The sequence below is a fragment of the Photinus pyralis genome, unplaced genomic scaffold (assembly GCF_008802855.1).
Source record: "Photinus pyralis isolate 1611_PpyrPB1 unplaced genomic scaffold, Ppyr1.3 Ppyr1.4_LG9, whole genome shotgun sequence".
NCBI classification, from domain to species: domain Eukaryota; kingdom Metazoa; phylum Arthropoda; class Insecta; order Coleoptera; family Lampyridae; genus Photinus; species Photinus pyralis.
Genome location: NW_022170878.1, coordinates 27,243 through 39,252, shown reverse-complemented (window position 1 = coordinate 39,252; position 12,010 = coordinate 27,243). Strand labels below are relative to the sequence as shown.

General features: G+C 37.4%; 3 protein-coding genes across 4 annotated transcripts; 1 reads left to right on the top strand and 2 right to left on the bottom strand.

Annotated features, from left to right (window-relative positions):
* Positions 1 to 1,249: 1,249 nt before the first annotated feature.
* On the top strand, positions 1,250 to 6,695 carry LOC116180933 (general transcription and DNA repair factor IIH helicase subunit XPD). 2 transcript variants are annotated; one of them, XM_031501119.1, is made up of 14 exons: positions 1,252 to 1,548; positions 1,598 to 1,697; positions 1,742 to 1,996; positions 2,045 to 2,278; positions 2,327 to 2,547; positions 3,387 to 3,520; positions 3,564 to 3,921; positions 3,968 to 4,139; positions 4,191 to 4,289; positions 4,371 to 4,550; positions 4,601 to 4,777; positions 4,823 to 5,032; positions 5,078 to 5,714; positions 6,499 to 6,695. In XM_031501119.1, exons 1-13 carry the CDS (start codon positions 1,544 to 1,546, stop codon positions 5,210 to 5,212), a joined length of 2,280 nt encoding a protein of 759 aa, XP_031356979.1. In that variant the 5' UTR covers positions 1,252 to 1,543; the 3' UTR covers positions 5,213 to 5,714; positions 6,499 to 6,695. The 2 variants fall into 2 exon arrangements, with proteins under 2 accessions (XP_031356980.1, XP_031356979.1); XM_031501120.1 differs by lacking the exons at positions 5,078 to 5,714; positions 6,499 to 6,695 and having other exon boundaries at positions 1,250 to 1,548; positions 4,601 to 4,713; positions 4,778 to 4,915.
* Positions 6,696 to 8,236: 1,541 nt separating this feature from the next.
* On the bottom strand, positions 8,237 to 8,834 carry LOC116181385 (cysteine-rich PDZ-binding protein). Its single transcript, XM_031501736.1, has 2 exons — positions 8,565 to 8,834; positions 8,237 to 8,515 (listed from the first exon to the last, which is right to left on the bottom strand). The coding sequence occupies exons 1-2, from the start codon at positions 8,735 to 8,737 to the stop codon at positions 8,386 to 8,388; spliced, it is 303 nt and encodes a 100-aa protein (XP_031357596.1). The 5' UTR covers positions 8,738 to 8,834; the 3' UTR covers positions 8,237 to 8,385.
* Positions 8,835 to 9,042: 208 nt separating this feature from the next.
* LOC116181384 (gastrula zinc finger protein XlCGF58.1-like) lies at positions 9,043 to 11,584 on the bottom strand. The gene is made up of 2 exons (XM_031501735.1): positions 11,519 to 11,584; positions 9,043 to 11,335 (listed from the first exon to the last, which is right to left on the bottom strand). The coding sequence occupies exon 2, from the start codon at positions 11,331 to 11,333 to the stop codon at positions 9,246 to 9,248; it is 2,088 nt and encodes a 695-aa protein (XP_031357595.1). The 5' UTR covers positions 11,334 to 11,335; positions 11,519 to 11,584; the 3' UTR covers positions 9,043 to 9,245.
* Positions 11,585 to 12,010: the final 426 nt, after the last annotated feature.

The window sequence follows — 12,010 nt, the reverse complement described above, 5'->3', positions numbered from 1 at the left end:
GAATCCATAATTTCAAACAGTTCCAAGATTGGGCTACTAGTTCAAAAGTTACAGCCCTTTGAATTTTTTTTCGAAATTGGTTTCTAGTCTATAACTTTTGATTGAGAAGTCTGATCGAAAAAGTACGAATTGTTTTGGATTCTACGCACCAAAATTAATAAGAAAAAGTGTTTTCCCGAGAAATTTTGGTGCAGTCGATTTTTGGTAAAAAAGGAAGGTTATACACTGCCTTTTTTTGAGCCCCGAAAAAAAAATTGTCTCAGATCGACCCGGAAAAAAAATTTTCTTATAGAATGTGGCCTGTAGAATCCATAATTTCAAACAGTTCCAAGATTGGGCTACTAGTTCAAAAGTTACAGCCCTTTGAATTTTCTTTCGAAATTGGTTTCTAGTCTATAACTTTTGATTGAGAAGTCTGATCGAAAAAGTACGAATTGTTTTGGATTCTACGCACCAAAATTAATAAGAAAAAGTGTTTTCCCGAGAAATTTTGGTGCAGTCGATTTTTGGTAAAAAAGGAAGGTTGTAACCTTCCTTTTTTTGAGGCCCGAAAAAAAAATTCGGGCAGCGTATATTGTACTGAATGTGGTGCCTTTTCCAATTTGAATTAATTTTTTTTTACTTTTGTGCTTGTATCATGTTTGGAATAAAAATTATTTTTTTTTCAGATTAGATAAGACGTCGACATCTTGGACCTTTTTTACTTCTAACCTCGTCGCCAATCATCACTCCTGTTTAAACCTTGTCAAATAAATCATTTTTTTTTTTCGTAACATTTTTATTATTGTTAATTTTCTCCCTGTTCGGGAAGTTTGTGCAACGGACTTTACGTCAAGTTTACACAAATGTTACTTATTGATCTGTGTTATGGTGTTTTCTATTATTATTACTATTTAAATTTGCACGGTTCTCTACTACACGTTTTATTTGGACAAGCATAGTAAATCATGTATCGTTATGGAGGAATTCTTGAAGTGTTTCCTGTTGTATTTCTGTTCGGAGAGTTCTGCACGTGTCCAGCAGCACAAGCAAGTATGTATTCTCGTTGATGCCAACTTTCTTTAGATTTTCGTTAGGGATTTCAGTAGTCGCTCCAATAATAACTGGGATAATTATAATATTATCGTTCGAATACGTTCCACCAATCGGCTAACTTCTTCTCAACCAATGAAATGCTCAGAAACCTGTAATGATCTGAGACAGATGAAACTACCGAACATGTAGTCTGTAACTGTGATGCCTACGCCTTGGTCAGACAGATGTCAGCTTAGGAGAAACAAGTGCCTGTGCTTTATTGAGAGGAACGAACTCTGAACCTATTTGCGAAAAAAAGGGAGTAGGCGCAATGGGCCTTTCGTGTGTCAACTGCTTTCTGGTCAGAGCCCTGTGAATGAATGGGTATATACGTTATGTGTACGTGATTCGCGAATGTAGCCAATGGCAGAATTATGGAACGCTACCCAGACACGCCATGTTGTTGTTGACAATTTACCTAACCTCAAAATTTGTGTTTTGTATGTGATGAAATAAGTAATAACCGAAAATGAAGTATTTTCTCTTCGCTTAGATATCATTTCTCTAATATCCTTTTTTTTAGGTTGACCATAGACGATTTAATCGTCTACTTCCCTTACGAATACATCTACCCTGAACAATACGCCTACATGTGCGAGTTAAAAAGGGCATTAGATGCAAAGGTAGAGCTCCGCCTTTCAATTAAAGACTAAGACTTTCATTTAAGGGCCACTGCGTCCTAGAGATGCCTTCCGGTACGGGAAAGACGACAACTTTACTTTCATTAATCGTAGCGTACATGTTGGAGAATCCCCACGTTGTTCGTAAGCTTATCTATTGCTCACGAACCGTGCCGGAAATCGAAAAGGTTATAGAAGAGCTGAAGAAGCTGTTGGACTACTATGAGAAGCAAGATTCCAGTTATCCGTCGCTAACTGGTCTCGTTTTAAGTTCACGTAAGAACATGTGCGTTCATCCCGAGGTATTCCGCTTGTGAAAACGCCGAAGAAGTTCTGCAGGTGTGTTTTAGGTTAGTACCGAAAGAGAGGGCAAAATCGTAGATAGCAAATGCCATTCGCTCACCGCGAGTTACGTGCGTGACCGCTACAGTCACGACGACACAATCCCGATTTGTCAATATTACGAAGGTTTCGCCATGGACGGGAAGGAGAGTGTTTTACCTTACGGCGTTTACAGTCTCGATGACCTGAAGCAGTACGGTCGCGATCGTAACTGGTGCCCCTATTTCCTGGCACGGTTTGCCGTAAGTGTTTTTCAGTTGCGTGCTGTTGACGGTTACCACTACTTTTAGATTACCCACGCGAATATTGTGGTGTACAGTTATCATTATTTGCTAGATCCGAAAATTGCGGACGTTGTTTCGAAGGAGCTGACCAAGGAGGCTGTTGTGATTTTTGACGAGGCTCACAACATCGATAATGTCTGCATTGACTCAATGAGCGTTAAAATTAATAAACGAATTATCGAAAAGTCGACCGCTAATATTACGCTTTTAGAACGTACAGTTGCAGAGTAAGTGGTTTGTTGCGATCGTCATAAATGTCTCTAAATCACAGCTTTCTTGTTTTTTTTTAACAAAATGCGATTCGAACGGTTTGCACTACGCGTCATGACTGACTTCCTTAGAATGGAACTGATCTGGTGTGTTCGAGGTTACACACAGTAATATTCTAAGGAACTGAGCTAAAGTCACAGTGCACTTAAGTCTAAAAATCACAGCTTTCTTGTTTTTTTTTAACAAAATGCGATTCGAACGGTTTGCACTACGTGTCACGACTGATTTCCTTAGAATGGAACTGATCTGGTGTCTTCGAGGTTACACACAGTAATATTCTAAGGAACTGAGCTAAAGTCACAGTGCACTTAAGTCTAAAAATCACAGCTTTCTTGTTTTTTTTTTAACAAGATGCGATTCGAACGGTTTGCACTACGTGTGACGACTGATTTCCTTAGAATGGAACTGATCTGGTGTCTTCGAGGTTACACACAGTAATATTCTAGGGAACTGAGCTAAAGTCACAGTGCACTTAAGTCTAAAAATCACAGCTTTCTTGTTTTTTTTAACAAAATGCGATTCGAACGGTTTGCACTACGCGTCACGACTGACTTAGAATGGAACTGATCTGGTGTCTTCGAGGTTACACACGGTAATATTCTAAGGAACTGAGCTAAAGTCACAGTGCACTTAAGTCTAAAAATCACAGCTTTCTTGTTTTTTTTTCACAAAATGCGATTCGAACGGTTTGCACTACGCGTCACGACTGACTTCCTTAGAATAGAACTGGTCTAGTTTCTTCGAAGTTAGCGTACACAGTCATATTCTAAGCAACACATTTTAACATTGTTAACAGAATGCGCGAGGATGATGCGAAACGTTTACAAGACGAGTATCAGCGCTTAGTCGCCGGACTTAAGGACGCAAGCGTCGCGCGGGAAACCGACGTGATACTTGCGAATCCAGTGTTGCCGGATGAAGTGTTGAACGGTACGTTAACTAAATTATGGCCATTGATCTCATTAGTCTTTAGAGGTGGTTCCGGGAAACATACGAAACGCCGAGCACTTCATTGGTTTTCTGAAGCGATTTTTGGAGTACATCAAGACCAGGTTGAGAGTGCAGCACGTAGTGCAGGAAACGCCGGCGGGATTTTTGCGCGATCTACAAAGCAAGGTGTGCATCGAACGTAAGCCGTTAAAATTCTGCGCCGAAAGGCTCGCATCGCTCTTGCGAACGCTCGAGATCGCCGACATGACCGATTTCAGTCCGCTAATCCTAATCACACATTTAGCGACCTTGGTATCCACTTACATGAAGGGGTTTACAATTATCGTCGAACCGTTCGACGATAAAACGCCCACCGTGTCCAATCCCATTCTGCACTTTTGGTAGGTGACGCTGACGGCAATTCGAGTTTACTGCAATATTTTTCAGCTGCCTGGATTCGTCCATCGCAATTAAGCCTGTTTTCGATCGATTTCAAACGGTCGTTATCACATCGGGCACGCTTTCGCCCCTTGATATGTACCCGAAGATCCTCAACTTTCATCCTGTCATCATGTCGTCGTTTACGATGACCCTGGCACGTCCCTGCTTGTTGCCGATGGTAAGATAAGATGGCGCCGCAATTTGTTCTACATACTCAATTGTCACTCAGATTGTATCTAAAGGTAACGATCAAGTCGCGATATCCTCCAAGTTTGAAACTCGCGAAGATATCGCCGTCATAAGAAATTACGGGCAGCTACTTGTAGAGGTACGATTTGTCCGTGAGTAGAATGACGACACCTTTTTTCCCCCCACCAACGTAAACCTCGATTACTTATTTATTGTGCAGGTTGCAGCTAACGTCCCCGATGGAGTTGTCTGTTTCTTTACGTCGTATTTGTACCTCGAATCCGTGGTCGCAAGCTGGTACGATCAAGGAGTAATCGACAGTCTGCAACGCTACAAGTTGCTATTCATCGAAACTCAAGACTCGGCCGAAACGAGTTTTGCGCTAATGTATTACATTAAAGTAATTGGTACGGCGGTAATTTCATGTTTGATTACAATCGCTTTTGGTAGGCCTGCGAATCGGGCAGAGGGGCGGTGCTTTTATCGGTGGCGCGCGGGAAGGTGTCAGAGGGGGTCGATTTCGATCATCACCTCGGCAGAGCCGTCCTCATGTTTGGTATTCCGTACGTGTATACGCAGTCTCGTATACTGAAAGCGAGGTTGGATTATTTACGCGATCAATTTCAGGTGTGTTAATTGTAGAAGGCCGCGTCATTGAGCGTGCAATTGCAGATTCGAGAGAATGACTTCCTTACCTTTGACGCGATGCGTCACGCGGCGCAGTGCGTCGGCCGCGCCATTAGAGGAAAGACCGATTACGGTATTATGATATTTGCCGATAAGCGCTTTTCTCGCGCGGATAAACGATCGAAATTGCCGAAGTGGATCCAGGAACATCTCAAAGACTCGCTCTGCAACCTGTCGACGGAGGAAGCCGTGCAGGTGGATCGCCTTCGAAGGTTTAAAGCGCTAACGTATTTTTTTTAGATCGCGAAACGATGGCTAAGGCAAATGGCGCAACCGTTCACGCGTGAGGACCAACTCGGAGTTTCCCTTCTGACGTTGGAGCAGTTGAAGAGTTTAGAAGCCAGTAAAATCGAAAAGCAAGGCCAACAGCTGTAGGATGTTGTCAATTTTGTGTTTTTTATAAGATTAATGTGTTACTAAATAAATAATAATAATAATATTGATTTATTACGCGAACCTGCGTTTAACCTTCATGCAGGTTCATGTGTTTGACACCGTTAACCTTTTGTTCGAAATTGCGTTCAGTTTTGTTGTAATGTTTACTAAATGTTTTTTTTATGTTTCAGTTACATGGTCTAGTCCCCAACTTGGATGTATATTTTTGATCATTCTTTTAAACATGTGGAAATTATCGAATTGTTTGATGTGTGTATGTGTTCTGACTTGTTGTTTGTAAGCTAACATTTTCGCCTTGAAGAGACGATCACGGAAATGAGTTATGACACTCAAGTGTAGGCTTGAAACCCAGAACGAGGGGCGAGTTATCTACCTTGGGGGCGAGATTATGCCTCTTCGGTTTGGAATCTATGTGTGATATATAGCTGCGTATCACCGATTTCCACATATTTTGTCGTAACCTTGCAATTTGCCTCACCAGGTCATTTTCCAACTAGCTCTTAACTGAAGAATTTTATTATTATTAACGTATTTTTTTTAGATCGCGAAACGATGGCTAAGGCAAATGGCGCAACCGTTCACCGCGTGAGGACCAAACTCGAAGTTTTCCCTTCTGACGTTGGAGCAGTTGAAGAGAAAAAAGCCAGGTTAGAAGCAGTAATCGAAAAGCAAGGCCAACAGCTGTAGGATGTTGCAATTTTGTATTTTTTATAAGATTAATGTGGTTACTAAATAAAATACTAATAATATTGATTGATTACGCGAACCAGCAGGTTTCTTTATTGCGTTAACCTCATGCAGGTTCATGTTTTGACACCGTTAACCTTTGTTCGAATTGCGTTTCAGTTTTGGTGTAATGTTTACTAATTGTTTTTTTTATGTTTCAGTTACATGGCTAGTCCAACTTAGATGTATATTTTTGATCATTCTTTTAAACATGTAACCTTGAATTTGCAAATTATCGAATTGTTTGATGTGTGTATGTGTTCCGACTCTGTTGTAAGCTAACATTTTTTCGCCTTGAAGAGACGATCACGGAAATGAGTTATGACTCAGTGTAGACTTGAAACCCCGAACGAGGGGCGAGTTGTATACTTGGGGGGGCGAGATTATGCCTCTTCGGTTTGGAATCTATGTGTGATATATAGCTGCGTATCACCGATTTCCACATATTTTGTCGTAACCTTGAATTTGCCTCACAGGATTTTTTTCCAACTAGCTCTTAACTGAAGATTTTATTAATTATTGTAACGTATTTTTTTTAGATCGCGAAACGATGGCTAAGGCAAATGGCGCAACCGTTCACGCGTGAGGACCAACTCGGAGTTTCCCTTCTGACGTTGGAGCAGTTGAAGAGTTTAGAAGCCAGTAAAATCGAAAAGCAAGGCCAACAGCTGTAGGATGTTGTCAATTTTGTGTTTTTTATAAGATTAATGTGTTACTAAATAAATAATAATAATAATATTGATTTATTACGCGAACCTGCGTTTAACCTTCATGCAGGTTCATGTGTTTGACACCGTTAACCTTTTGTTCGAAATTGCGTTCAGTTTTGTTGTAATGTTTACTAAATGTTTTTTTTATGTTTCAGTTACATGGTCTAGTCCCCAACTTGGATGTATATTTTTGATCATTCTTTTAAACATGTGGAAATTATCGAATTGTTTGATGTGTGTATGTGTTCTGACTTGTTGTTTGTAAGCTAACATTTTCGCCTTGAAGAGACGATCACGGAAATGAGTTATGACACTCAAGTGTAGGCTTGAAACCCAGAACGAGGGGCGAGTTATCTACCTTGGGGGCGAGATTATGCCTCTTCAGTTTGGAATCTGTGTGATATATAGCTGCTTATCACCGATTTCCACATATTTTGTCGTAACCTTGAATTTGCCTCACCAGGTCATTTTCCAACTAGCTCTTAACTGAAGAATTTTATTATTATTAACGTATTTTTTTTAGATCGCAAAACGATGGCTAAGGCAAATTGCGCAACCTTTCACGCGTAAGGACCAACTCGGAGGTTCTCTCTGACGTTAGAGCATTTTAGAAGCCAGTAAAATCGAAAAGCAAGGCCAATATCAGTTGCAGGCTGTTGTTAATTTTGTATTTTTTAATAAATTAATTAATTAATGTGTTGCTAAATAAAAAAATACCTAATAATAATATTGATTTATTACGCGAAGCCCCAAAGCATCCTGTAGTTTTAGTTTGTTGTTTTTTTGTATTATTTATTGCACGCGGTAATATTTATTGCATTTCATTATAGTGTATGTTTTGTATGCGGCATTTTATACTTTTGGTGAGCTTCAATCTTTGATTTTGAAGTTGACTGGATTTCACCTTAATGCAGGTTCATGTGTTTGATACCGTTAACATTTTGTTCGAAATCGCGTTCCGTTTTCAACTGTACCCTTGAAACCTCGAACGAGGGGCGAGTTATCCATCTTGGGGGCGAGATTACGCCTATTCCGATTTAAAATTTAAAACCAAGATCGTGTATTTTAGGGAGATTAATAAAAGACAGTAAATTTCACAACCACTGTATATTTTACGCATTCCTATTGATAAAAAGCTACCTAGCTTTTAATTATTAAAAAATCATCTGATTGGTTAGAATTTGAAACAATAACCAAGGTGATTGGTGGAATATTAATCCAATTAATTAATATGACAGCAAAATCTTCATTTGTTTTAAGAAGTTATTTTGGTTGCATAAAATTAGGCGTCCTTCTGAAGGTTTTTGTCATTTAAAACTAGACATAGGGCAAACAATACAGAAATCCCTATGTCTACTTCTAAATGAACATCACTGTATAAGTAGGTAGATGCTTTTGCCATAGGAAGTAGCTAAGGGAAAAAAGATATTGATGAAAAACCGTAATAACCCCCTCCCTTTGTTAATTAACCATCCCTGAACAACATCCCAGTTTCATTAACCTATGACCTTTTTTTAACTGAAACCATTGACAATCTAATGGTCAGTTTTATAATTAAACAAAACGATTCTTTGGAAAAAATAAACTTTACTTATACATTCCTAATCTTAATAATTTACAATTATTGCACTACACATAACGCTCCTGTAGTGCACAAGATGAAATAACCTTTACATATTACAATAAAATTATTTACAAAATCGAAATATGTCCACTTTAAGCCGACGATTGCTTGTAATTCTTTGTACTCATCATTTTCTTGCCGCACATCGCACATATCCCTTTTTTATAGGCGCAAGACTGGCAATAGTGCGAGCCGATCTGGTGTACTTTCTGTTTACATATCCTAGAACACGTACGTTATCATTGTCATTTTAACTGACACGGTCACTTACCTGCACACCTCGAATTGTTTCGTGTACGGATTAAACCTATTTTTACTCGACGTTAGGGCCTTGTTTTCGTTCACTCGACGGCCACCCGACTCGGTCGTGTTCCGAGCTCCGCTTTTCCACGGATCTGGCGTTATCACCTTGCCCAATTTCTTCTGGCAATTATCGCACACCATTTTCGTAGATGTTCAATGTTTTGATTTAGCTGCGAGACTTCTTCTTTGACAAAACCTAACCTCAATTGATTACTCACCTTTCTCTGCCATAGAGTAAACAACACTTCGGATTGTTATACTCTACAGGGTGAATCACAAACTGTTGCCATGCCGCAACACGTCACCATATTTCCAACAATAGTAAGTTAGTAGTTAGTGGATAATTCCTCTTTAAGGGATTATTACAATGTTAATTTTCTTTAAACGTCAAAAGTCATTTATTGATTTTAAATATCGTCAGTACATAAATAGTTCCTACAATAATACTATTAATGAACTAACATTTAAATGCGCTATTTTTAACATAATGACACTTGAGATGTATTTACAATAATTCTACACGCTTCATTTCACCAAAAATTTGTACAATTCTATATACTACTTAATTTTAAAAAACGGATACACTCCCATAAAAGCCTGTCGGAGCTGTCCCCTCATTCAAGGAGCCTGCCTCGTCGCCAGGCCCCTTCTAAGAGCCCTGCCTGTTACCATTGACATGTGTTAAAAGATGTTGTTTTAAGAGGCGTTTCTTATTTGTCCCATAATCACAACTGGCACATTTAAAATCTTTAGAACCTTTATGCATGAGAAAATGGTTTTTTAAGCTGTTTTTATAATGTGTCTCATAATCACAATCGGCACATTTAAAATCCTTTGTCACTTTATGTATTAGAAGATGTCGTTTGTAGAGGTGTTTCTTATTTGTCCCATAATCACAGGTAGCACATTTAAAATCGTGAGAAACTTTATGTGTTAAGAGATGTAGTTGGAATTGCTGCTTATAATTTGTCTCATAATCACAATTGGCACATTTAAAATCCTTATAAACCCTATGTATTAAAAGATGTTGTTTGAAGAGGTGTTTCTTGTTTGTCCCATAATCACACGTAGCACATTTAAAATCTTTAGAAACTTTATGTGTTAAAAGATGTAGTTTGAAGTGGTGCCTATAATTTGTCTCATAATCACAACTGTCACATTTAAATTCCTTATAAACTTGATGTATTAAAAGATGTTGCTTGAAGAGATGTTTCTTATTCGTCCCATAATCACAAGCAGCACATTTATAATCTTTAGCAACTTTATGTGTTAAAAGATGTTGTTTAAAGTTTCTTTTATAATTTGTCTCATAATCACAATGAGCACATTTTAAATCTTTAGCAACTTTGTGTATTAGAAGATGTCGTTCGAAGAATTCTTTCTTATTTGTCCCATAATGACAGGTAGCACATTTAAAATCCTTAGAAACTTTATGTTTCAAAACATGTTGTTTAAGATAATTTTTATAGTTTGTCTCATAATCACAATGAGCACATTTAAAATCTTTAGAAACTTTGTGTTTTAGAAGATGACGTTCGAGGAGTTTTTTCTTATTCGTCCCATAATCACAAGTCGCACATTTAAAATCTTTAGAAACTTTATGTAATAGGACATGTTGTTTGAAGAGTTGTTTCTTATTGGTCCCATAATCACAAGAAGCACATTTAAAATCTTTAGAAACTTTATGTTTCAAAAGATGTTGTTTAAAGTAGCCTTTATAATTTGTTCCATAATCACACTCAGCACACTGAAAATCCTTAGAAATGTTATGTTTTAAACGATGTTGTTTAAAGTTGTTTTTATAATTTGTCGCATAATCACAATCAGCACATTTAAAATCCTTAGAAATGTTATGTTTTAAAAGATGTCGTTTAAAGTTGTGTTCATTATTTGTCCCATAATCACAAGTAGCACATTTAAAATCCTTAGAAACTTTATGTGTTAAAAGATGCTGTTTAAAGTTTCTTTCAAAATTTGTTTCATAATCACAATCGGCACATTTAAAATCTTTAGAAGCTTTATGTATTAGAAGATGTCGTTCGAAGAGCTGTCTCTTATTTGTCCCATAATCGCACGTAGCACATTTGAAATCTTTCAAAACTTTATGTGTTAGAAGATGTCGTTGGAAGAGTTGTTTCTTATTGGTCGCATAATCACAAGAAGCACATTTAAAATCTTTAGAGACTTTATGTTTCAAAATATGTATTCTAAAGTAGGATTTATAATTTGTCTCGTAATCACAATCAGCACATTTAAAATCTTTTGTAACTTTGTGTTTTAAAAGATGCCGTTCGAAGAGTTGTTTATTATTTGTCCCGTAATCACAAGTAGCACATTTAAAATCCTTAGAAGCTTTGTGTGTTAGAAGATGTTGTTCGAAGTGTTGTTTATTATTTGTGCCATAATCACAAGTGGCACATTTTAAATCTTTAGCAACTTTGTGTATTAGAAGATGTCGTTCGAAACGTTGTTTCGTATTTGTCCGATAATCGCAAGTGGCACATTTTAAATTCTTGGACACAGTTTTCAATTGAGTTAAAAGGCGACGTGGAAACTCAGACCGTTCCTGTACTTCATTATTAAGAGATCTCGAACAGGGTGTACTAATGAAAATTTCGTCCTTGACCCTCACCAAAACTTCATTGTTTACTGAAGTCTGTCCTTGAAGAAAAGAATGGATTTCTTCTTCTTGTTTTGGTTCAATTTTAATGAGTAATGTGTCATTATCTCTATCCATATCTAACAATAATGTTATAAATAAATGTGTGAAAAATCTAAGGATTTTAAGAATATCTATTTGGTACTAAACAATAGAGAGAGAGAGATATATCACAGTAAAACCAAATTATTAGCTATTTACTTTCTGAGTAACAGAATTTAGAGATAACCACCCCACCAGTTATAGGTACTTTAGAAACTTACCTAAAATATTAAAAATCTACACGTCACGTTCTTTAAAATATGACAGGTGAACACCTATCTACTCTCAACTCAAATGCAGCGTTGCCAAATCATTCAGTATGTTAATTATTTCTTATTGTTAATTTCCTTTGATTATGCCAATGCCTGCTTCGATGGCGCTTCAAGAAACAATCAAGCTCTCAGTCTGCAAAACGCTTACCTATTCTTTAATCAATCAATTTAATGATTAGGTAATTCCTCTTCAAGGGATTATACCAATGTTAAAGGTCATTTATTAGTTTAAAATATCGTCTGTACAAAAATAATTCCTGCAATACTACTATTTTTGACAATAATAAACCAACATTTAAATGTGCTATTTTTAACATAATGACAGTCGAGATTTATTCACGCTATTAACATTTACAATAATTCTACATACTTCATTTCACCAAACAATTACCTGCTAATAAAATTGATACAATACTATATTATAAATGACTGGCTCTAATT

Coding starts and splice junctions, on each gene's coding strand:
- LOC116180933 (XM_031501119.1), top strand. Junction 2,548..3,386: donor TTAGAACGTACAGTTGCAGA/GTAAGTGGTTTG, acceptor CATTGTTAACAG/AATGCGCGAGGATGATGCGA. Junction 4,290..4,370: donor ACGGGCAGCTACTTGTAGAG/GTACGATTTGTC, acceptor TTTATTGTGCAG/GTTGCAGCTAACGTCCCCGA.
- LOC116181385 (XM_031501736.1), bottom strand. CDS start 8,737: ATGGTGTGCGATAATTGCCAGAAGAAATTGGGCAAGGTGATAACGCCA. Junction 8,516..8,564: donor AAACAATTCGAGGTGTGCAG/GTAAGTGACCGT, acceptor TACGTGTTCTAG/GATATGTAAACAGAAAGTAC.
- LOC116181384 (XM_031501735.1), bottom strand. CDS start 11,333: ATGGATAGAGATAATGACACATTACTCATTAAAATTGAACCAAAACAA.